This window comes from Epinephelus lanceolatus, chromosome 8 (assembly GCF_041903045.1).
Source record: "Epinephelus lanceolatus isolate andai-2023 chromosome 8, ASM4190304v1, whole genome shotgun sequence".
In the NCBI taxonomy this organism is placed as follows: Eukaryota; Metazoa; Chordata; class Actinopteri; order Perciformes; family Serranidae; genus Epinephelus; species Epinephelus lanceolatus.
Window position 1 is genome coordinate 520089 of NC_135741.1, and position 24271 is coordinate 544359.

Below are 24271 nucleotides of genomic sequence, written 5' to 3' on the forward strand. Positions count from 1 at the left end.
CCTGATGTCAAGAAGTCAACGGCACTGGAATCTAACAATCTGGTGTAAAATCTTAATAAACAAATTAATAAATATGGTAGAAATTCATAGCACAGGTGTGATGTTATGGTTTTAGACACTGTTGGGTTCTGTTTCAATCTTTAATCACTTGCAGCAGAAAATGAATGAAAATCAGCAACTCCATGTTTATGTAAATGTTTCTGTGATCCGTACACATTCATAATTCCAACATTAAATATTCAGGAGACGGTTAATATCATAATTAAGTGTTCGGTTCCATATGAGATTAATATGGCTGTTAATCTGCGTGGATGTGTACCATAAAGGTGGAGTTCCTCAGGGATCTATTCGAGCTCCTCTGTCATTCTCTGAACACATGATTCAGTTACACTGAAGAAATACTTCTTTTAAATACTTGGCTGTCTCAGAAGCAAGCAGATGAACTGGGCCAACATATCACAACATTTTAATTTTGCTGCTGAATGATGATGGAAAAACCAGACAGAGTCAGAGTTATGCTTCTCTATACGGTGATCAAAACACCAAAAAGTTTATTGCAAATAAACGATACAGTCGGAGCCGTGAAACGACCTCTTACACAAATGCAACCAGAGAAAGAGAAAGAAAAATGAAAAACATTTCAGGTACGTTATATTTAAAATGATGAGGGGCTACTGAACGTCACTGAGCTGAACAGGAGCAGAATACTTGGATTTCTTTTCATCTTTTACATCAAAATACAAAAACTGTGCATCTCTTAATAAAGCAACAACACCAAGAACATCGAGAATAATATTGTGAGGCTGAATACGTCCAGTCAGAGCGGCTGCAGTTAAATCTGAGTCAAAGGTTTTCATTTTGCGAAATGTTAAATAATTCCAAAATTAATTCAAAATGTACTAAAAAATGTGAGTTCTGTGATGACGTCAATATGTTTGTATAAAATTCCAAATGATGACTTTCACCGTTTAGATTTGAATTTTATTTTGACATTATGTTTAGAAAAAAACTGACCTTCAAAACCTTTTGAAGAAATAAACTTTTAAGGGCCACTGGTATTGTGAGACATGTAGTTTACAGCACTGTTTCTGTTTCCTACATTTCAAACTCAGATATTTTCACGTGGACCCAAGTCTCACATCTGATGTTGGTCTCAAGACCCCTTTTCCACCAACATGGAACTGGTTCTGTTCTGGCTCCCACACATAATGAGAAACCGTTCAGAGCGTTTCCACCAAGGAAATAAATTTAAAGAATTGGGTCGGAGCCTGAAACGTTGGTCCCCAGCTGGAACTAAACACCAGCAGGTTTTGTTAACCTGAAGTTTGAACGGTGACGACACAGACAGAAGGGATGGAGAAAGCAACGACAGAGAATCAATGAGAAACTGTCAGGAAAAAAAAGCGTGCAGAAGTCTCAGTATCTGTTTTTTTGGCTAAAAATATTTTTTTATTTATTAGTAATTATTTTTAATAATTTTATTTATAAATATCTGTAATAAGAGAACAAAAGTTTCAGGTTATCAATACAATACACCGAAACTGGTGGAAACACTGGCTGATTCGCTCGATCGTACCGAGGTTCTATTAATCGTGAACAGAACCAGTAGAAGAACCGGAGCTGGTTTGGTGGAGGAGGAAGTGACGGATCCATCTTTTATTTCAAAGCTTTAATCAGACGACTGTTTTCCTGATGAATCGTTTGGTTGGTGTAACGTCTTCTTTTGTCTGACTGACTGTTCAAAGCCCAAAACTGAGAATGTTTGTGGATAAACAGATAAACTCCTCTCCTCAGCTCATTCTCACAGCTCATTGGATAAGGAGGCCGCAGGGCCCCGCCCCTCACAGCCTCTCCACCAATAAGACCTGAGAACGAGGACTTGGAGGACTGGAAATATTCAGCAGAGGAGGTTCAGCGTGCCTCCTTCTCCCTTTACTCCTCTCCTCAGTCTCCTCTCACAGGCCAGAACTTTAAGAACCAGGCAGGTGAACGCTCACCTGTCCTGTCCAGATGTATCACCTGTCCTGTCCAGGTGAACACTCACCTGTGTGGGAAACTTCAGATGCCTTTGGTCTGTTTCCACAGCTGTTTTTATTTTAACTTTAAATTCTCCGCAGAGTGCACGCTCTAAAAAATTAACCCTTTCAGGTTCACACAGTTATTAATAACTCGTGCTGCGTTAATGAACCACACCTGTGGGTTTTATGTTTGAGCCAAATATTGTGCAGATAACCATTTTCAAATCCTGGAGTCTCTGAATGTTTTCCACCTTCAAGACCTGAAACTAACAGAAAAGAAAAACATACAAAATAATCTGACACATCACAGCCTGTAACATTTTCCAAAATTAAGATGTATTAACACATTGTTGGTTTGAGATTTACTGAAAATAAGAGAACAGCTCCAGTTTCATCTTTTAATCAGAATTCACTGGATTCAAGGTTTAAAAAAGAAAAAACACAAAGTCTGACAGATACAAAAACGACCTCCGTCACTGACGCCTGGTCCACACACACACGGGGGGTTTTGAAAACAGAATTTTACCCCTCTGTTAAAAAAAAAATCAAATCCGGTCCACACTTGCACTGTTTGAAAAAAAACAAACAAACAAACTACTTTGTCCACATTACAACGCAAACACACAACTTAAGCACCATCAGGAGCACGCCAACCAACAGGTGGCGATATAACCGTAACCCTGAAACCATGCGAAGCAGAAGATGATGTTGGTCATTTAGAAACTTAGAACAGAGCGATCACCTGAAGGCTGCCTGTCTGCATCGTCCTCACTGTAGAGTTAACTGTACAGTCATGGTTAAACGTGTATGACGTCCTGTTGGCAGGTTACAGCCAGCTCGACGTTCGCCACATCTGCCATCACAGGAAATTAATTTGTGACACCTTACAAACACGATAACCGCGCACACTCTGATGTCACAAGACAAGCTCGGTTTTCCCGTCTGCACATCAACACTGAGAGTTTGAACTTTTTCACCCAGATGGAGTTTTATATCAGGTCTGTTTTCAGTCAGCCTAAACGTAGAGCCGCCTCCTCGAGAGTCACAGACTCAAATCGTTAGTCAGAGACCCCTCAGTCCACTCAGATCGCTTCAAGTCAGTCAGTCAGTCAGTGTGCTGTACAGTGAACTTCTGGGGACTTTTTGGTCCCCAGATTTTGCTGCAGAGAGAGCGCTCTTTGGTACAGAGGGACGTGATGCAGCGACACAGGAGGAGAAACTCTGAGATATCTTTATCTCCTCTCTTCTGCTGAGAAGCAGATACTTCTTGTTTGATATCTGGAGCACATTTCCAACATGTCGTTAGCACGTTAGCTTGTTTGCGATATAATGTGTGTACCACTGTCACAATGAACGTACCACTGAATCCCGTTCAAACTTAAAAACTTTATATGGACAAAAAAAAAAACGAGTTATCAAATATTCATATTAAACAGCTGAATCTGATCCAACCAACAGAACTCTACTTAAACACAGATTGTGTGGACCAAAGACCAAAACACATAAAAAAGTGATGTATAAGTAAAGGTGTGTGCGTGTGGATGAGGCCTGACCGTGACATACGACTACAAACACTGCAGGTTTGAATGTGAAGCCATGTTCGCTCCACAGAACGGATCACAGCTGACTGAGTCACACCTACAGGACGAGTTCTCACAACAGACAAGACGCGAGAAAATAACTGGAAATTATCAAAAAATCTAAACTGGATTTTTCATCTTAAAATTCTGGCCTTGAAGGAGAAACAATAAAAGTGGAACCAACAGAAAACACTGATGTGAGAAAGCAGAAGGCAGAATGAGCGGCGGCCCGGCGCCAAATAAACCAGGAAGTGAAGAAACCCGGAGACAAAGAACCACGCCCACACGATGTGTCCGTCTGAAGAGTTAACACTGTGGAGGTCACTGTGGGACTGTGGGAGGATGGCACGAAGAACCGTGGTTCTTTGTTTGGAGGCTTTAAAGACAAAGGAAACAGGAGCGCTTGTTTTACCGTTAATTTTCCAAACCAAGTGCTCCTTCAGGCGGCGGAGGTTTGATGGTTTCCTGGTCTATCTGAGCCAATGAGCTGCCAACACACAAGAAGGTCAGACCTGACGACGCTGCGGCTGCCGTTTAACCACTCTGACGGCGTTCCCGAACAAACGTACGATAAAAGCCGATGATGTGCGTTCCTGTGTGCGAGCAGCTGAGAGGCAGAGAGAGAGGAATCATGGCAGGCACCGAGTCTCAAATGTTGTTACCAAACAACCTTTAATTAGAAACACCAGCAGCCGTTACCACGGAGACCAGCAGCCGTTCCCGCAGTTATCAGAGACAAACAACGTTGGCTACATGAGTCCCGTTTCCCCCAGCGACCAACAGGAAGCTGGAGCAGCGGGAGCGGGAGGGGCTTCAGTGAAATGTGGTGGCAGCAGGCTGGATGAGGATGAGGAGGAGGGGGGAGGGGGCGGGGCAGCAATGGATGTTATTGGTCCTTTTTCTCTGATTCTGTTTCCTCTTTAGTCTCTGTTGCGTGCTCAGGAGGGGTCTCCTCGTACCTGCAGAGGAAGAGGAGGAGGAGGAAGAGGAGGAAGAGAGAAACAAAGGTGTCTTCATTACTTAATCAGCCAGCAGGGCCTTGTTGACTTCATCCTTACAAAGAAACCAGTAAACTGTTAAACGGCGTCCTCGCAGGTCGTTATTACGGTCGTTCGTCTCTTTATTACAGACAGTCATTCATCTCTCTGTTATAGTCGTTCGTCTCATTATTACAGTCGTTCGCCTCTTTATTACAGACAGTCGTTCGTCTTGTTATTACAGACAGTCGTTCGTCTCTTTATTACAGACAGTCGTTCGTCTCGTTATTACAGTCGTTCGCCTCGTTATTACAGACAGTCGTTTGTCTCTTTATTACAGTCGTTCATCTTGTTATTACAGTCGTTCGTCTCGTTATTACAGTCATTCGCCTCTTTATTACAGACAGTTGTTCGTCTCTTTATTACAGACAGTCGTTCGTCTCTTTATTACAGACAGTCGTTCGTCTCTTTATTACAGACAGTCGTTCGTCTCTTTATTACAGACAGTTGTTCGTCTCTTTATTACAGACAGTCGTTTGCCTCTTTATTACAGACAGTTGTTCGTCTCTTTATTACAGACAGTCGTCCGTCTCGTTATTACAGTCGTTCATCTCGTTATTACAGTCGTTCGCCTCTTTATTACAGACAGTCGTTCATCTCTTTATTACAGACAGTCGTTCATCTCTTCATTACAGTCGTTCATCTCTTTATTACAGACAGTCATTCGCCTCTTTATTACAGACAGTCGTTCATCTCTTTATTACAGACAGTCGTTCATCTCTTCATTACAGTCGTTCATCTCTTTATTACAGACAGTCATTCGCCTCTTTATTACAGACAGTCGTTCATCTCTTTATTACAGTCGTTCATCTCTTTATTAGACAGTCGTTCGCCTCTTTATTAGACAGTCGTTCGCCTCTTTATTACAGACAGTCGTTCATCTCTTCATTACAGACAGTCGTTCATCTCTTTATTACAGTCGTTCGTCTGTTTATTACAGTCGTTCATCTCTTTATTACCGACAGTCGTCCGTCTCTTTATTACAGTCTTTCGTCTCGTTATTACAGACAGTCGTTTGTCTCTTTATTACAGTCGTTCGCCTCTTTATTACAGACAGTCGTTCGTCTCTTTATTACAGTCGTTCGCCTCTTTATTACAGACAGTCATTCATCTCTTTATTACAGTCGTTCATCTCTTTATTACAGTCGTTCGCCTCTTTATTAGTCGTTCGCCTCTTTATTAGTCGTTTGTCTCTTTATTACAGTCGTTCGTCTCTTTATTGCAGACAGTCGTTCGTCTCTCTGTTACAGTTGTTCGTCTCTTTATTGCACACAGTCGTTCGTCTCTTTATTAGTCATTCGTCTCTTTATTACAGTCGTTCGTCTCTCTGTTAGTCGTTCGCCTCTTTATTACAGTCGTTCATCTCGTTATTACAGTCGTTAAGATAAGATACACCTTTACTGATCCCATAATTGAGAAATTCCAGTTCATCTCTTTATTACAGACAGTCGTTCATCTCTTTATTACAGTCGTTTGCCTCTTTATTGCAGACAGTCGTTCGCCTCTTTATTAGACAGTCGTTCATCTCTTTATTACAGACAGTCGTTCATCTCTTTGTTACAGACAGTCGTTCATCTCTTCATTACAGACAGTCGTTCATCTCGTTATTACAGACAGTCGTTCAGCTCTTTATTACACAGTCGTTTATCTCTTTATTACAGTCGTTCGCCTCTTTATTAGACAGTCGTTGGCCTCTTTATTACAGACAGTCGTTCATCTCTTCATTACAGTCGTTCATCTCTTTATTACAGACAGTCGTTCGTCTCTTTATTACAGTCGTTCGCCTCTTTATTACAGACAGTCGTTCATCTCTTTATTAGTCGCTCGTCTCTTTATTACAGACAGTCGTTCGTCTCTTTATTGCAGACAGTCGTTCGTCTCTCTGTTAGTCGTTCGTCTCTTTATTGCAGACAGTCGTTAGTCTCTGTTACAGTCGTTCGTCTCTTTATTGCACACAGTCGTTCATCTCTTTATTACAGTCATTTGTCTCTTTATTACAGACAGTCGTTCGTCTCTTTATTACAGACAGTCGTTCGTCTCTTTATTACAGACAGTCGTTCGTCTCTTCACTCTGACTGATTAAAATATTTGGTCAGATTTTAGTTTGTCGTCTCTGACCTGCTGCTGTTTTCTCTGGTAGGTTTTGTTTCAGCATCATGATGTTAACATTGATTCAACACTTCCTGTCTCGCTTTCAAAATAAAAGCCCCATGGCATTTCACTGAAGAGAATGAAGAAGGCTTTTATTGTGAAACATCTGCAGGGTTCCCACATGAAACTTCAGATCTAACTACTGCCACCTTGTGGCACTTGTATGTTACTACAACACAGCCACTGTGACAGACACAGGACAACAACAGTACAGTCTGATTATACAGCTGTAATTCTGTGTAAGTGTAGATTATATGAGACGCCTCAGCAGAGTTTTCACCCTGGTCTTTATTTGTTCATGATGATCATGCCTTTATTTGACCAGACCAGCAGTCAGCAACCTTTACTGTCAAAGAGACATTTGTAGTCAGTGCATCAGTCCGTCAGTCTGTCTGCAGCCACAGAACATATCTGAGCCTGATAATGGAAGGTTTTTTTGGAACGTGTTCATATAGGAACAAAAATCTGACAAAATTTATAGATTTAAAATGTTTTTGTTCATTTATTAAACTACAATCGTTACAGATACGTATGAGAAAGTATTCATATCAACAGACTGATGGAATGATGGTTGTAGTTTATGACAAAAATGGACAGACTGACAGATGGACAAATGGACAGATGGATGGGGGCGACAGCACTTGTGAACGGGCTGATTACCTGCCCAGGTGAGACCGGAGGGGGGGGAGTTAAGACAGAGGGGCTGGGCCTCTACATGGAGGTGGGCTGTAACCTGCGGCGACGGGGGGAGGAGCCTGTCACCATGGAGACAGCATCCATGGAGCTAGCCAGGCTGGCGGGCGAGCCGCTGACAGTTGGGAAGGAAGTGAGCCTGGGAGAGCCAGGGAGAACTTCCTCTGACGACTCATAGCTAACCGGGGGGGGGGGGCAGGATGGATGGGTCAGGAGGAAAGAAGAGAGGTGATACAGATGAAAGGTAAAGGGGGAGGAGAGAAAGAAAGACAGGATGTGGTAAGTTTGTATCTGAAACTGTAAAGTTAAAGTTTACCGCAGAACTGCTAACGTCTGTGAGACGGAGGGTAAAGGAGAGGACGGAGGAGGTGAAGATGTGACGAGAGGATGAGGAAGAGGAGGGGAGGAGGTGACGCAGCGGAGGAGGAGGGGGAGTGAGGGATGGAGGAGGAAACCAGAGGGGCGGGAGTGAACGAGGTGTTGGGAAAACAAATGAGGCTGACGAGGGCGAAGAGGCGAGTGGCTGTCAATCAAAGACGTCACAGGGATGAAGGACGATGAAGACAAGAGACGGACAAACAGACGGACAGGTCTCAGCACAAACTACAAACTCCAGAGGATGGACTGATGAAATGTTTGGACCTCTTCTGATCCCGTACAGAACACATTTATTTTGTTACGTTACAGAGGCATCGGCTGTTTATTCTGCCGACCAATCACAGAGCAGCAGGAACTGTCTTTATGTCAGAGACCGTTTAAGTTCCTGCACGTCATCACATCAGGACTCACACATGGAAAATAACAACCATTATTATGCATTAGTTTAGATTTGAAACAGAGAAATTAAAAAATGTTTTTACATCTGGAGATTTACTTGTTTCCATGACAACTAACCAACAGTTTGTTACAGACATTTCTGTAAATGCATATTTTCCTCTACGTTGTAACCTCTCGTCCACACAAACACAGTTTAGGTTGCGAACATTTAGATTTTTTAAAACTCTCGTTACTGTTCATCTGTGAGGACGTGTAAGCACTTTGAGAAACGATGACGTCATCCTCTTGATTCGCACGTGCTCACTGTTGCTTTGTGTAACGAGCAAACACCTGAAGCCAGAACACGAACGCTAATGCTTTGCTAACGTTTTGTTCGCGCTGTTTGGCCTGAGGACAACTTCACACTTAAACTCTGTGTTGCTGCACCTCAGTGTTTCTGCTGCACCTCAGTGTCTGTGGTGTAAAGTCCACCCGAACAGAGAGTTTTGGATCAGGACCAGTGGAACCAGCAGACGGTGGGACACTTTCCACAGCGGCACTGTTGTTGATGAGCAGTGGGAGGAAACCTTTCACATGTCCAGAGCTTCAGTCGGATGTTTGAATGAACTTCTTCATCATAAAACTGAACAGGAATCAGCTGTGATGACATCTCCAGTCGTTGTTCTGATAAAGGTCACGTTGGCCTGAACACGTCACTTCCTGTGTGATGGGGTGATCAGCTGAGGACAGCTGGAGAGGCCCCGCCTCTTTTTTCTGCGTGACGCGCACAGTTTTCAGCAGAGCAGTGAAAATAGTTTTACTGACATTGCACCGCCCTTCACTACAGGTTCAGTGTTTATATCAGACACAGACATAAAGAAAAAAATAAAGTTTATTTTCAACTCAACACTTCCTGTTTGCATTTCAGAATAAAAGCCTCTGTATCATAACTTCAGTTTCTTCAACAGGAAACACTGACATGTCATATATATTGTGATATTGTAGTTTTAGCTAAAAAGTGTTAGCTAATGCTAGCTTGCCTGGTAACCCAGACAAATTGCTAGCTAGCTAACGTAGCAAAATACAGGACTGAGTGGACAGCGTTAGCTGATTCATCCAGACTGCCGGGGCTGGTTTGTAAATTACTTTATGAGATCATGTTACAAAGCAACAAACACCACATCAGGATAAAGCTAGCCGGCTACAATTAGCTTGCTTGCTCACTAACATTATTGCTGTTAGCTGGCTAGCTAACTACCAAATTACTTAACCAACTAACGTGATCCACGATACTGACTAATGTCTTATGACAAATGGTGTTGATTTAATTGATAACATATGATCTAACAACTAGCTAACCGAAATATAGCTAATGCTAACCAGCTAGCTGTGCAGCTACGCAGCATCAATCTGCTGTTGGCTGCTTTGTAACGTCAGCTGATAAATATGCAAACGATAAACTAGTTATTGTCACAGAGCCGATGGTCCAAACGTTAACATTCATCTAGATTTAACTGTCATTTATTTTTCAGTATTCTGTAAACATGACGGTCGATCACGTTCAGTGTTTGTCACTGACTTGGTCGATGCCCTGCTGCTCACTCGCACCTCAACAGGATGCTACCGCGGCTCATTTAACAGTCGACAGAGTCAAAAACAAGGATTGAAAGTTTCATACAGAATCTTTGATCACTGTCAGCTCCACCGACAGGTTTCAGACGGCTGCTTCTGGCGCTTAGAGCTGAAAATCTCTGAATCTTTCAGAAAGCACTGATGATGTCACTGCTGCTTCTTTAGTGAGGTGACTCTCTGCTGTCGGCCAGCAGACACCGAGTGTTTCAGCTGAGTGTTGTGCTTTCATCACCATTAGCTTTGTAAGCTTTAAGGTAACTGTGTCTTAGTCTTAGTGTCAAGATATTGTTGTCATAGAAACAAAACCCATGCGCAGCACGCTATTAAAAAAAAACACCTCCAGCGCTCCCCAACGTCCTGCCACCACTTTACTGCTGCTTTAAATAATGCCATGTGGACCCAGGCCCCGAGTCCACAGAAATAATCATCACATGACCAGCAGGATGTGTGGTTGCCATGGTTATCAAATCAATCAATCAATCAATTTTATTTATAAGCCCAATATCACAAATCACAATTTGCCTCACAGGGCTTTACAGCATACGACATCCCTCTGTCCTTATGACCCTCACAGCTGATCAGGAAAAACTCCCCAAAAACCCCTTCGGTGGCGTCCAGGTTACTCACCTGAACATCTCTGTGAGCTCTCCTTTGAACAGTGCTACAACGACGGGGAAGCCGACGCAGGCTGGGACCAGGTAGAGCAGGGCGGGCTGCAGGCAGACAGACAGACAGACAGACAGACAGACAGACAGACAGTCAACAGACAAAACGTCTTCACCTGTCAGTGCTTCTTACTGTGATGTAATCACATCTACAGGCCACACCCCTTTCCACATGACTCCATCTTTAAAGAGAAGTACATCGATCTGCAGAGGTGACCTCTGACCCTTGTGTCGTACCTGTGCGTGTTTGAAGGTGTGCATGACGAAGATGGTGAGGCCCAGTCCGAAGATGTAGGCCAGGAAACTGGAGTAGAAATACGTCCTGCTGTTCTTCTTCAGGCTGCAGGGACAAGACAGGATCATCATGAGGGACATTAAAGGTCTGAATCTGCCTCAGAGACAGAGACACACAGGGACACAGAGACACAGAGACACAGAGAGACACCACAGAAGAAAAGACAAAGAGAGACAGGAACATTACCAACAGAAGAAGAAGACAGAGATGTTACCTGACGTCGAAGCGCAGCAGCAGTGCGATGAAGATACCAGGGATGACGATGTCACCCAGACCCAGCATGGCGAAGTTACTGGCTTCAAGTCCTTTCTCCAACAAGTCCTGAGGAAACACCACTGCAGGAGACAGAGATGTCATGTCACAGCGTCACGTCGCCATGTCACAGCGTCACGTCGTCACATCACAGTGTCACGTCGTCACGTCACAGCGTCACGTCGTCACGTCACAGCGTCACGTCACAGTGTCACGTCACAGCGTCACGTCACAGCGTCACGTCACTCTGAACGTGCTGCGGATTCAAATTCACTTCTCTCAGGCGTGTTTAACACCTGTCTCACATACTTACATTTGATTGGTGCCTCAAAGGACTTGGCGACTGTTACCATGACGTTGGTCCCAAACACCTGGAGACAGAGACAGAGAGCGATGCCATGATGTGTTCAGGTGCTGCTGGGTCATTGTTGGAGACCATCTTGTCACATTTATAAAACGGCTAACAGCTAATTTTTGGACTCAAAAAAAGAATCTCACCCAGAAGACGTCGTAGACAAACAGCCCCCCCAGCAGGATGCAGCCGGTACTGACGTTGTTCAGGTGGAGCAGCTCCACCCCGTTCAGGGCGAACGCCAGGCCAAACAGGTTATTGGCTATCCAGTGCTGTGATGTCACAAAATGCAGACACGTTAGTGCTGTGATGTCACTATGTGTTGCTATGACATCACAGGGTCCAGACGAACTATCACAAAAAGTTTCATTCCCATTAAAAACTATGACAAAACCTCCAGCTGATGAAACGCTCTCTGATAAGCAGCAGTGTGACATCACTAACAGGAACAGCTGATTACGCTCCTCTGAACTTCACCTTTTTGAGCAGGTACCAGACGCCGACCACGCTGCTGATGAGCAGACACACCAGGTTCTTGGTGTCAAACTCATAGTTGACTATTTCTGCAGAGAGACACAGAGATGTGAATGTGATTGGTCAGATTTAAATATAAACAACAACAACAACAATAATATTTACAACACTTCATTTTAAAGTATCACAAGATTTAAGTGTTGGAATATCGACAGCAGAGCTTTGTGAGGAAACAACTTGTTCTGTAGTTTGGGTCTTTGAAATTCAGTGGAATCAAACTAAAGAAACAACTGATGATGATGATGATGATGATGAAACAGTGTCACTGCAGCAGGTCTCACCTTCTTTGGACTCTCCGGAGCCCTGAGTGAAGAGCAGCTGGTACTGTTTGTTAGGGAAAGATTCTGGAAAGATTCTGGACATCAGAGGACTGAAAGACACAAACAACAACAACAACAACAACATAAATTAACAACAGCATCAGATTTAATGTACTTTACTTTGTGTTGTTTCATCTCATGTGACTTTGTGAATCCTAGGAGAGAGAAGGAATGGCCCACCTGAGGAGCCGTACACGTGCCGCGTGTTTTACACCCTGAAATCCATTGTTTCCCTTGTGAACACACAGCGGGCGCTCAAACATCAGAGAGACGCCGTTGCAACACGCACACGTTTCCTAGCACCTTATTTTCAGAGTGCCACAGCTGCACTCTGAGGCCATGTTTACACGACAGTGGTTTCTCTAAAAAAAAGTCTGTCCTCTGTGTTTTAGAAAACTTCTGCGAGGTCCACTTCACTCACGTTTAAACAAACTTTCCCTCGTCACGGTTTAAACGATCATAGCTTTTATTTTTACAACTTAAATCCGTTCCAAACTGTTAATTACTAAGACACCCAGTAGAAAACAAAACAGTCTTTAATAGCAACAAAAAAGTTAAATAACGTGGTCGAAAAACTTTTCACAACAACCGCCTCTTATCACCAAACATTTAGGTTTCCATGTGCCGCCGCACAATCACCTGAGCCACATATCCTCCTGTTATGCACGACACGCCCCCAAAAACAATAATATAAACAATCCTAGCAATATCATAGGCCCCTAGTAAGCAAAATAAACAAATTAATTTCAGTTATAAAACTAAGTTGTAAACCAGCCACAATAATTATCAAATACAAAAGTAATAACTTCAATTTGACGGCTGCAACAACCCAGAAAATGACAACAAGACAATAAAATATTAAAAAACAAAACAAACAAAAAACAGATGGTTTAAAGTAAATAAATAAATAAATAAATAAACAGCATAAAAATAAACAAGAGGGAAAAATAAGGTTAAAAACCAGTGGTTAAAACTCAAAAATCAAGACTGATATTACTGCACATTAAAATGCCAGATTAAAAAGACAGGTCATTAATTCACTTCTAAAGACACAGCGTGTGTTCAGCTCCTCTGCCTCTGATTGGCTTACCTGACATTCTTACTCTAATCTAACCAATCCCACTCCTCCTGCCTAACCCTGACCAGACCAGCCAGCGAAGGTAACGAGTACGAGCCAATCAGAGGAGGAGAGGAGAGGGTCATTCCTTCAGTCTCCCAGGATTCACAGATTTCTTACCTCATAGTGTGAGACAGAGCCAGGACGCCCAGGCCGAAGAAGTAGACCGACAGCAGCAGGTTGATGTACTCTTGAGAAAACACCTGCAGAGGACAGACGTCCATCGTTAACCTGAGAGTGGTGAGACACTTCATCCAAACAGACTCTACATGTGACGCTGTGTGTTACCTTGAAGAAGAGGTAGAGCCCAAACAGAGTACAGCTGGCGATGATGGGAAACCTCGCTGCGTCTCGACTGGTGATCGTTTCTGGCATGTCTGATGTATTCTGGGAGGACAGACAGAGACAGAGACAGAGACAGAGAGGAGGGATGAATACAGAGAGGACGACTGGGCAGCGTGTCACTCTGCAGAGACAGTTTGGGTCTTCTGAAGGATGATGTACTGATCCACAGTCAGTCGGAAAGGTTTGGAGAAGCAGACAGGAGCACCAACACTGCTGCGGACGGCAGACACGAACATACTGTTACATATTTCAGACACCTCAAACAGTCCATGTCAGCTTAAGTACACGCTGTATTTAGAACCGTTTCACTGCTTCACCCTCTCATCACGACCTCCTCTGATGGGAAACTGAGCTGAGACTTTCTACGCTCTGATCAGACTCCCCTGATGGTAGCAGTCAGTTCACCTCTCTGAACACAGGAGCTGCTGGTCGACTGCTGCCTCCATCAATTATCAGTCTGAATCAATCTGAACTGACCCTTTAACACACCACAGAGACACAGTGACACAGGCTGACTGTTGGAGGCAGCTGCAGACCAGCAGCTCCTCTGATCAGGGAGGTGAAACTGACTCTTACCATCAGTGGAGTCTGGCTTTGAAGTAGAGTTGTACCGATACCAGTATCGGAAATGCCTCCGATACTGCCTAAAATGTGGTATCGGCGAGTACAGCCAATGACCAATCTGATACCATGTAATGCCTCACGTCATTATGCGTACGCACGCTACAGGAAAATGAAACGGAGTGGAGATTGTGTGGCTGCACTTTAACCTGTGTCTTGACCTGTGTCAACACTGGATAATGATAATAACAAAAGTTTTATGGCATTCATTCTACTATTATGTATTTATTTCTTAATATTTTACACAGAGTTTTAGGAGTTGAGACATACAACAATTCATATCCCATCCATTGTTATTTTACACGCTGGTATCGGATCGGTACTCGGTGTCGGCAGATACCTAAGGTTCAGGGATCAGAATCGGGAAGGAAAAAGTGGTATCTCTACTTTGAAGATAAAATGGCTTCAGTTCTTCTGTCAGAGGTCTGTGATGACGAGGTAAAGCTGCGCTGGCATTGGCGTCTAAAATATGGTTTGTTGCTGACCACATCCACAGATGTATATCGCTCAGCTTCAGATTCGGACTGCTTCTCCAAACTGAGCCGACCGACATCTACTGGAGGTAGAACACGGTCCGTTTCCATGACATCAGAGAAAGTGGATTTATTGATACTGGACTTTTAAATCCCTGTAAACACGTTAGTGTGACTGAAGTGGTCCTAAAGTGAATTTGTCTCAGTGGGACTAACACACTCAGATCATGTGACTCCTGCATGTATACAGTCAATCAGACCCAAACTGCTGATGGATAAAGACCCGTCCCTAATAATCTGGAAACACAAATATTTCTACACTCAGCCAAACCTGTGACTGAATCAAACGGCACACTGTAGGAACTCTGTGTCATGATGGTGCTGACGTAAACAGTAAAAAAACCTGCAGTATCAGAAAGGTGCACTTGCAGGTATCTGATTGGCCGTTTTGCTGGAGACACTTCTTTTTTATTTGCCTGAGCGTCTTCGTTCAGATGAATGATGGAGCTGCATTTGTCCCTCTGGTCTGAGTGAGGCCTCGGCCGACCAGGAGGAAGCTCTCTCCTCTGAGACAGATGGAGCCATGTTGGACTGATGGATCTGACGTCTCCCCAAAATCACATCAGGTCAACAGCCTGAGAAGAAGCTGTTTCCACCAGAGACCCCAGAGATGTCACTGCAGCTCACATGTCACACTGGACATGTGTCCACATTCATCTAAATGAACAGGTTCATAGTTTCCACTGACGCACAGGTGAGAATAAAACTGAGGTTTGTCCTCGTCCTCTGTCATCATGCCGTCCTTCCACACTCAGATCTGAACTGCAGAGAGACTGACAGAGGAGAGTCACCTCCATCTATATTCTCCTCCATCTACTCCCCTGAGACAGAAACTGGGACAGAAGAGACCAGATGAAACCAGATGAGACTAAATGACAGGAGAGAGGAGGTGAGGACAGACGGAGGAAGAGGAGGAGGAAGAGGGGGAGGAGGATGAGGAACCAACCACTTCATCCAGAGCAGCCCAAGATACAAGAAGACGACACAAAGTCTTCATTCAGAGGAGTCCAAGAGTTTCTACCTGAGCAGGAGGAGGACAGGTTAGGCCACGCCCCCTCACAGTCCCCGACCTAATCATCATTAAACACCTGTGGATAGAACTCAAAGAGCAGAGCATGAAGAAATCCTCTAAACAAGAACTGAGAGACTCTGAGCTGGATACAAACAGGGGGCGCTGCTGAGCACTGACCATGCAGGAGCTGAACTTTGGCTCCAGGACCTTTTTAGTTTTTGTTATTATGAAACTGTAAAAGATGAAATTAAAAAGTTAAAATACTGAAAAAATGTTTCATCTTTTACTTCATGACTTTTGAAAATCAGCTCATCTTTTACTCCGTTAGCTGAACACAGAAACAACAATGTTTAACCATGTCTGTGATTTCCTTCTCACAGACTGTCTCATGTGCTTCTGTTACTGTGTGATGCCAACACTCAGGCCCCGCCCTCATGGACTTATAAGACACCATAAAATCTAAAGTCCCACACACATCTTTTCAGACAATGTTAAGAAGAAAGAAAATGAAGCAAATAAAATCAGGTCAGCTCTGATCACTAACACATTCACTGAGTAGCACTGATGAAAACATAAATATGTATTAATTAAACAAACTCTCTCCGTCGAGTCCAGACTTCAGCAACAAAACTGTCAAAAGGTGCGGACACACCAAACCGAACTAGCGGCGACGAAAGCCAACTGTTGCGTCGTCTACGTCGCCTCACGTCGCCCTGTGTCAGTTGCATTTGAACACACTACACGGACTACATCCGACGGCCAAGTAGCACGTACGTTCTGCGCCTGCGTGAGAGAGAGCGGAGTGAGAGAGTGGTACATCCTGTCAGCCGAGGGGTTTCCTATCTGTGCAGCCGAGCACCGCAGCACCTCCACGGACTATTACATCCAGACGGTCCCGGTGTTTCCTCCGCAGGCTCCACTTCACTCAGCTGCCCGATAAACCCGCTGCTTCTTCCCACTTTAACCTGAATAACAAACCAGGGCTCGGTGCTCCGGTTGGATCCAAACAGAGAGCCGGGGCTAGCTCAGAGACTAGCGGAGGCTAACTGGCTGTGCTTCCCTCCGGTCATGCTGCGGCTAACGCTCCGCTAGCTGCTCCCAGCTAGCTCCGGTTTGTTATTCAGGTTAAAGTGTGAAGAAGCAGCGGGTCTGTGGGGCAGCTGAGTGAAGTGGAGCCTGAGGAGGAAGCACCGGTTAGCCCCGGTTTCACTACAGGCAGATTCACTCGCTACAGGGGCGAGGAAATGAAACCTGAACAGCCAATCAGAGTGATCTCTCTCACCGACAAGCTCCGCCGCCAATTCAACATGCTCAATCAGCCGAAAAGCCGCCGACGCCAAAGTGCTGACGGTGCGGGACACACCACAAAAACTAGGCCGACAGACGCTCACCGACGGCCCGACTTTGGTCGACGGCCGACCGTCAGCTTGGCCTTAACACATCAAAATTTAAATTCTGGTCATCTGAACACGAGACATGTCAGAGTTTACACTTTACATGGAACACTGACTCTCTTCAGTCCTCACAGTTTGTACAATATAAAAGAAATTCATTCATTCTAAAGCTGCACCTCAGTTATTTTCCCAACGTTTATTTTTTCGTTTAGTCAATGAAATCTATCACTAATCTATCGATTATTCCAAAGATTATTTTTCTATTACTTGATTACTGTAGAAACACATTTATCCAAAACTAAAATCAAAAACTTTTCTTGTTGATATTAAAATAATTGTATTCAATCATCTTCACTTAAAAATAATGACAACAGCAGCATATTTTAAAATGAGTCTACTTTCCACATCACTGCCATGTTTTGATCATAATAATGATGATGATAATAATAATAATAATAATAATAATAATAATAATAATAATAACAACAACAATAATGATAATAACACTAATAATAACACTAATAATAATAATAATAACAATAATAATAACACTAATAATAATAATAACAACAATAATAACAATAATAATAATAATAATAATAATAGTACAGCCTATGTGTCAGATGTCTTGCTGTGACACATTCAGTAATTTAATGACTGATATCACAGCAGCTGTTTCCCTGAACTGGACAATCAGGATTTTACTTTATTTAAAATCTAAAATGATGATGACATTGATATATTTAATCACTGTAGTAACGTACACTTTAATGGTAAATGAATTTGACCATTTGAAAGTGTCCGTGCAGAGCAGGGGCTCCTCTGACAAGAAGCCTTATTAGCTACAGCTCCATCTTTGACTGGGTGAAGGTGGGCGTAGCTCACTATAACGCAGATGCACCATCACACGGTTTGCAAACTGTATTGTAAAACACATGACCATAACTGATGACATCACTGATCAATCACTCCAGCCCTAATTCATTCATTCATAAATCTGACCTGATCTGAAAACTGTAGCTCGGAAGGAAAACGTCACCTACAAACTGACCATCTGTACATCAGTCATCACCCTCATCGTTATCATGTCATCATCATGTCCGGCTAACCTCAGTTCATCAAGAAAACTGTTTCCTCTCTGAAAACAGCCACATATTGATTGATTCATTGATTGAGGGCCATTTCCTGTGTACAGTGTGATGTGTTTCCTGTGTACAGTGTGATGTGTTTCCTGTGTACAGTGTGATGTGTTTCCTGTGTACGGTGTGATGTGTTTCCTGTGTACAGTGTGATGCGTTTCCTGTGTACAGTGTGATGCGTTTCCTGTGTACTCACTCTGAACCCAGAATCGTAATCATTTTCTCCAAGCTCCTACGGACACACACAGACAGACAGAGAGACAGACGGACAGAATGGATGGACAGACAGATGTGCACAGACAGACAGGGAGAGAGAGGGATCAGATCGGCAACAAAGAGGAGGACAGGAAGCAGCGGCCCAAAAATCAAATCAGTCCAACAGGAAACAATTTATTATTAAATTCTGACAGGATTTTAAGCGGATCTCATTATAAAGAATTCAAGATGGCTGACAGAGAGACAGAGAGACAGAAGAAGAAAAACAAGGAAAACATTCAACACAGTTCAACAGCCAAAAAACCCAGTTACACCAGAGACAACACAAGAGAATACAGCAGAAACAACACCAAAAACAACAGCAGACACAACAGCAGAGACGACTCCTCAGACAAAAGCAGAGACAACGGCAGAGACCACACCTCAGACAACACCAAAAACAACAACAACAGAGACAACTCCTCAGACAACAACAAAAACAGCAGAGACAACTCCTCAGACAACACCAAAAACAACAACAACAGAGACAACTCCTCAGACAACAACAAAAACAGCAGAGACAACTCCTCAGACAAAAGCAGAGACAACACCTGAGACAAGATCAGAGACAACACCTGAGACAATACTTGAGACAACATCTCAGACAACACCTGAGACAACAGCAAAGACAACTCCAGAAACAATACCTGACAAAACACCAGAGACCACACCTGACACAACAGCAGAGACTCAGAGTTTACATCTACATATGAAGCAGGTCCTCTTCCACAGAGTCTGCCATGTTGTTTCTACAGTAGCTCAGAGCGGACAAACCAAACACTGGCTCCAGTTAGGGACATTCAAGTTTGTCACACAGGTAACGTTTCAGTTGTGTAACCTCACAGCTCCATGCCACTGAATCCTACACACTGGACCTTTAACTGTTTGATATACAAGATGTTAGATATTAATGACTAAATATTTGAAACAGTATCAGACTGGAGGTGGAGCTGTTGGACTGAATATCAGACCTGATGATCTTCATCACTCAGTCTGTGTCTTCATCTCTACGACTGAACCACAGCTGTGATGATGGACGGGACAACAGCGCCACCTCCAGGGTGATATTAATTAAATAAGTTGACCTCAGGCGTCATAGCTAAAGAGCTGAGTTTCATTCTCCACCTTTCTGTTTGTAGCCTTAAGTGACCATCATCATCATCATCATCATCATCATCAGCTAAACTAGGTGCGCTGCTGGTTCTCCTGACGCACTCAGCATCTGTATTAAACACATATCTGCTGCTGTGTGATCCTGACTAACTTGTCTTCACTCTGCAGTGCTGTCTGTCACCTGTGTGCACACTGATCAGGTTTAAACGTGGGTTTTAAACTCGTCCTGAACAGACAGTAAATTTACTGAGGTGTTGTTTTAAATCCATGACTTCCTGGAGGGGTCTGTGTTTGTGCCGCTGGGCGTCTCACAGCTGACTGACAGGACTTCACAGTGTTTCCTGTGGTGGAGCTCTGAGCTCTGTGAGGTTTTTACCTGAGACAAGAACGAGTGGCAGAAGACGAGAAGTGACAGTTTGTTAAGTTGTCAGAAGTTTAAAATGTTACATTTATAAAAGGCCGTCTGAACATCGACTCTACACTGTGACATGAGGAGATGTGTTGATATGTTGACAAGGACTCAGATCTGTGACTGAAGTCAAACTACTTCACCAAGTTATACTCCTGCGTCACACTGAGAGCTCCACTGTGTCAGATTCAGGAGGAGAAAACAGACCAGCTGATTTACACCAGGAAGAAAGACGTTCCATGTAAAAAGAAATCAGTTTTTCCAACAAGCTTGTCATGCAGCGGCTTCTGACTACGGTGGCGACAACATGAACGTCTCTATCTGGAGTCAGTGTTTGGCTTGTCTGTTCTGTAGACAAGGACCTGCTCCCTGTGTAGATATAAACGTCTCATTCTGAGGGAACAAGAACACAACCATTCTGATTTTACATCAAACTCTCACTGTGACCTCGTCACATGTCCACGTTTGGTCATTGACATATGACGTCCAATGTACCCTGGGTGTGTTGGTTGTTGACGTTCTGGGACGCCGTGTTTCAAAATACACTTCTGTTTTCACAGGAAATGTACACTTTGCATACAGTCTCTTTCAAAATAAAAGCACTACGTCGATACAACACCGCCAACTGATGTTTTTTAACAACACACACACACGTGGTCACGTTTAGCCAACACACACACGTGGTGACGTTTAGCCAAAACACACACACGTGGTGACGTTTAGCCAACACACACACGTGGTCACGTTTAGCCAACACACACACGTGGTCACGTTTAGCCAACACACACACACACACGTGGTGACGTTTAGCCAACACACACACGTGGTTACGTTTAGCCAACACACACACACGTGGTGACGTTTAGCCAACACACACACACACGTGGTGACGTTTAGCCAACACACACACGTGGTCACGTTTAGCCAACACACACACGTGGTCACGTTTAGCCAACACACACACGTGGTCACGTTTAGCCAACACACACACGTGGTGACGTTTAGCCAACACACACACGTGGTGACGTTTAGCCAACACACACACGTGGTGACGTTTAGCCAACACACACACGTGGTGACGTTTAGCCAACACACACACGTGGTTATGTTTAGCCAACACACACACGTGGTTACGTTTAGCCAACACACACGTGGTTACGTTTAGCCAACACACACACACACACACGTGGTTGGATTTAGGGAAAAAAACAGGGTTTGGTATTTTCAGCTTATTACACAGTGATCAGATCATATTTTCTGTAAATCCGACACACTGAGCTTTGAATCAAAACACACATCTATCATGATTAAACTAAATCTAAAGTAACACAAGTTAAAGTTGTGATTCTGCAGAATGGTTCATGATATTTCTATCACTGTGCTGTGTTATAATCTCTGCTGTGTTCATGTGTCACTCAGAACAGTTTATATGTGTTGACATGCTGCTGAGTCGTTTCACCTGTAAAGAAACGTCCTCATTTATTCATGACTTCATCTGTTTATCTGAAGGATCTGAACCTGTAAACTACCAAGTGACAGAAGCATCAGATAAACACAGAGGAGTCAAAGCAGGAAGCAGCATAAAGAGGAAGCACTCAGGTAAAGTACAGGTGAGTCCACCTCACAGTGACACTGAAGCTCTGAGCTACAGAGACCATGCTACCTGAAGCTAACAGGCACACCTGAGCATGTCTCCACAAAACGTCCAATCAGAGTGTAAGTAATCCCAAACACACACCTGAGGCTGTGTTCAGGTACACGTCAACACCTGTCGGACATCTTCACCTCCTTCACCCTTCATTATCATCATCAGCTCTTTGTTTACAACTTTATTTAGCTCATCAGAATCTTCCCCCAAAATCCTCTGTGTCTTCTTCTGTTTCATTTATCTGACTGTGTCCACCTGTCCAGGTGTCCTCATCACACCTGTCCAGGTGTCCTCATCACACCTGCTGCACAGACAGGTCAAAAATACCAGGACACATAAATGTAAATAAATAACAGGGGGACAGAAGTGTAAACAAACACCTGGGGGACAGAAGTGTAAACAAACAAACAAACAAGTGTCCCACCAACAGTGTCCATCACCGGACAAACATAAATAATCAATATTTTTGTTTTTGACCCTTTTTAAGAACCTGACATCACCAGCACGAGACCGGAAGGACGTCAGAGGACACCGGTGTCCAACAGGTTGAAATAAAACTGATGTCAGTTATTAATTAGCGGAAAATTAACGGTAACAGTGTGAACAGCTGTGACGGAAGCTCCGCCGTGTCTCCGCTCATTGTAATCTGATTTAATTAATATTTATAATTAATGTCAGACAGTGTTGATCTGCATCCGGGGACTTTATCACTGTTTAATTTAAATAATAATATTGAACACATTAGTGTGTGGACGGAGCCGTTAGCTAGCTGTTAGCGGAACTAGCTAACCGGTGGAAGCTAACGGCGGGCTGGCCGTGGTGAAGCCGCCTCACCGGGCTCGGTGCTCGGCGAGCTGCCGCCGGGTCTCACCTTGGATTTGGAGCAGGACACGGAGCGCAGGGCTCCGAAGAAGATGGGCAGCAGAGCCATGAACACCAGGCTGCCGTACGCCAGCGCAGTGCCCTCCGGAGTGGCCACGAATTTAGCCGTAACGTTGAGCGCCTCGGTCCCGTTGGAGTCCGTCGCGTTCAGGGCGTCCAGGACGGCGGCGGCGGCCTCCGGGGCCGAGGCCGGGACTTGTTCCGTGTCGGAGGACATGGTTCAGTTGAGAGACGGGATCGAGAGGTGACAGACGGTGCTGCTCATTCATCCACTGCTGCTGCTGCTGCTGCTGCTGATGATGATGATGGAGCTTCACGGTCTAAGGCCACGTTTCCTAAAACACTGAGCACAGAGCAGGAAGCAGACAGAGCGCTCACTCTGACGCTGTTTCCGCTGTCACTAAAAACACTGCTTCCTGTTTCCAGTCTGAACGTGTTCAACTGTTTGTTCTCATCTTTGATCTGATACTGAGGAGATACTGCGGCTCAGGTCCTGCGCTGAAGACTAAACAATAATAACAATAATATCTTATTATCATTATTATTATTGTTATTATGGGATGTTGCCATGAGACAGTTCATCACAGACTTTTGTCACCAGTGTGTGAGAGCTGCTGCACAAACTGACGCCAGATGGGGGCGCTATGATTAAGGCCCAGAATTTAAATTTAAGAGGCCACGCCCCTCACATCCTGAGTCTGATGGACTTGACCTTTGACCCACATGTGCAGCTCAGTGTGCTCCACATCTACAGAACACCCTCACAACCATGAACGCCCACCTGACTGGATCATTGTGATTCTTTTTAAACCACGCTGTGTGTTCTGATACTCGTACTACTGAACTGTGGCAGGAACAGATGAACCATGTCCCAGCACACAGTATGACAGAAACACCACCTACCCACAATCCTTTGCACAGCAGACGATACGTCACATCAACTGAGCCGCAGACAGCTGACTACATTTATTTATAGATTCTGATCATTAATACAAAATATAATCATCACATAAAATATGATGTGTTTTTAAATGAGCTCCACCTTCAGCAGCTGCAACGTTAGAGTGATGAACACATGAATGCACCAATAATAATAATATATATGGCTCCAAACTGGGCCAGTCTGCAAACTGACTACTTTTACTTTTGGTACTTTTTTGGTGCTCATAGTTACTTTTGTACTTTTACTTGAGTTTAATTTTGAACGCATTAAATGTAACTGAGTATTTCTGAGTACGTGTGTGAGTCTCCTGCAGTGACGCAGGCGCAGTCTGTTCCTGTGTTTGAGCTCAGTGTGAAGCATCTTCACAGAATACAGGATCTCTGCAGTGAGGAACTCGTCTTTCTTCTTCGTTGGTGGAACAAGTTGTTCCGAGACACGTCTGGCTGCAGCACCACAGCGACACCTGCAGGCAGAGAGGAGGGCAGGAGAACCCACAGGACACACACACACACACACACACACACACACACACACACACACACACACACAGGCCCATTCCCAAACCACTCCCTACC

General features: G+C 44.0%; 1 protein-coding gene across 3 annotated transcripts; it reads right to left on the reverse strand.

The window, feature by feature from the left end:
• Positions 1–513: 513 nt before the first annotated feature.
• Positions 514–23135, reverse strand: hm13 (histocompatibility (minor) 13). Of its 3 annotated transcripts, XM_033628871.2 has the most exons (12): positions 22743–23135; positions 18643–18678; positions 13691–13789; positions 13523–13605; positions 12247–12335; positions 11909–11994; positions 11578–11703; positions 11393–11450; positions 11042–11162; positions 10770–10872; positions 10495–10580; positions 514–4557 (listed from the first exon to the last, which is right to left on the reverse strand). In XM_033628871.2, the coding sequence occupies exons 1-12, from the start codon at positions 22968–22970 to the stop codon at positions 4485–4487; spliced, it is 1188 nt and encodes a 395-aa protein (XP_033484762.1). In that variant the 5' UTR covers positions 22971–23135; the 3' UTR covers positions 514–4484. The 3 variants fall into 3 exon arrangements, with proteins under 3 accessions (XP_033484762.1, XP_033484763.1, XP_033484764.1); XM_033628872.2 differs by lacking the exon at positions 18643–18678 and having other exon boundaries at positions 22743–23133; XM_033628873.2 differs by lacking the exons at positions 514–4557; positions 18643–18678 and adding an exon at positions 5386–7657.
• Between the last annotated feature and the right edge of the window lie 1136 nt (positions 23136–24271).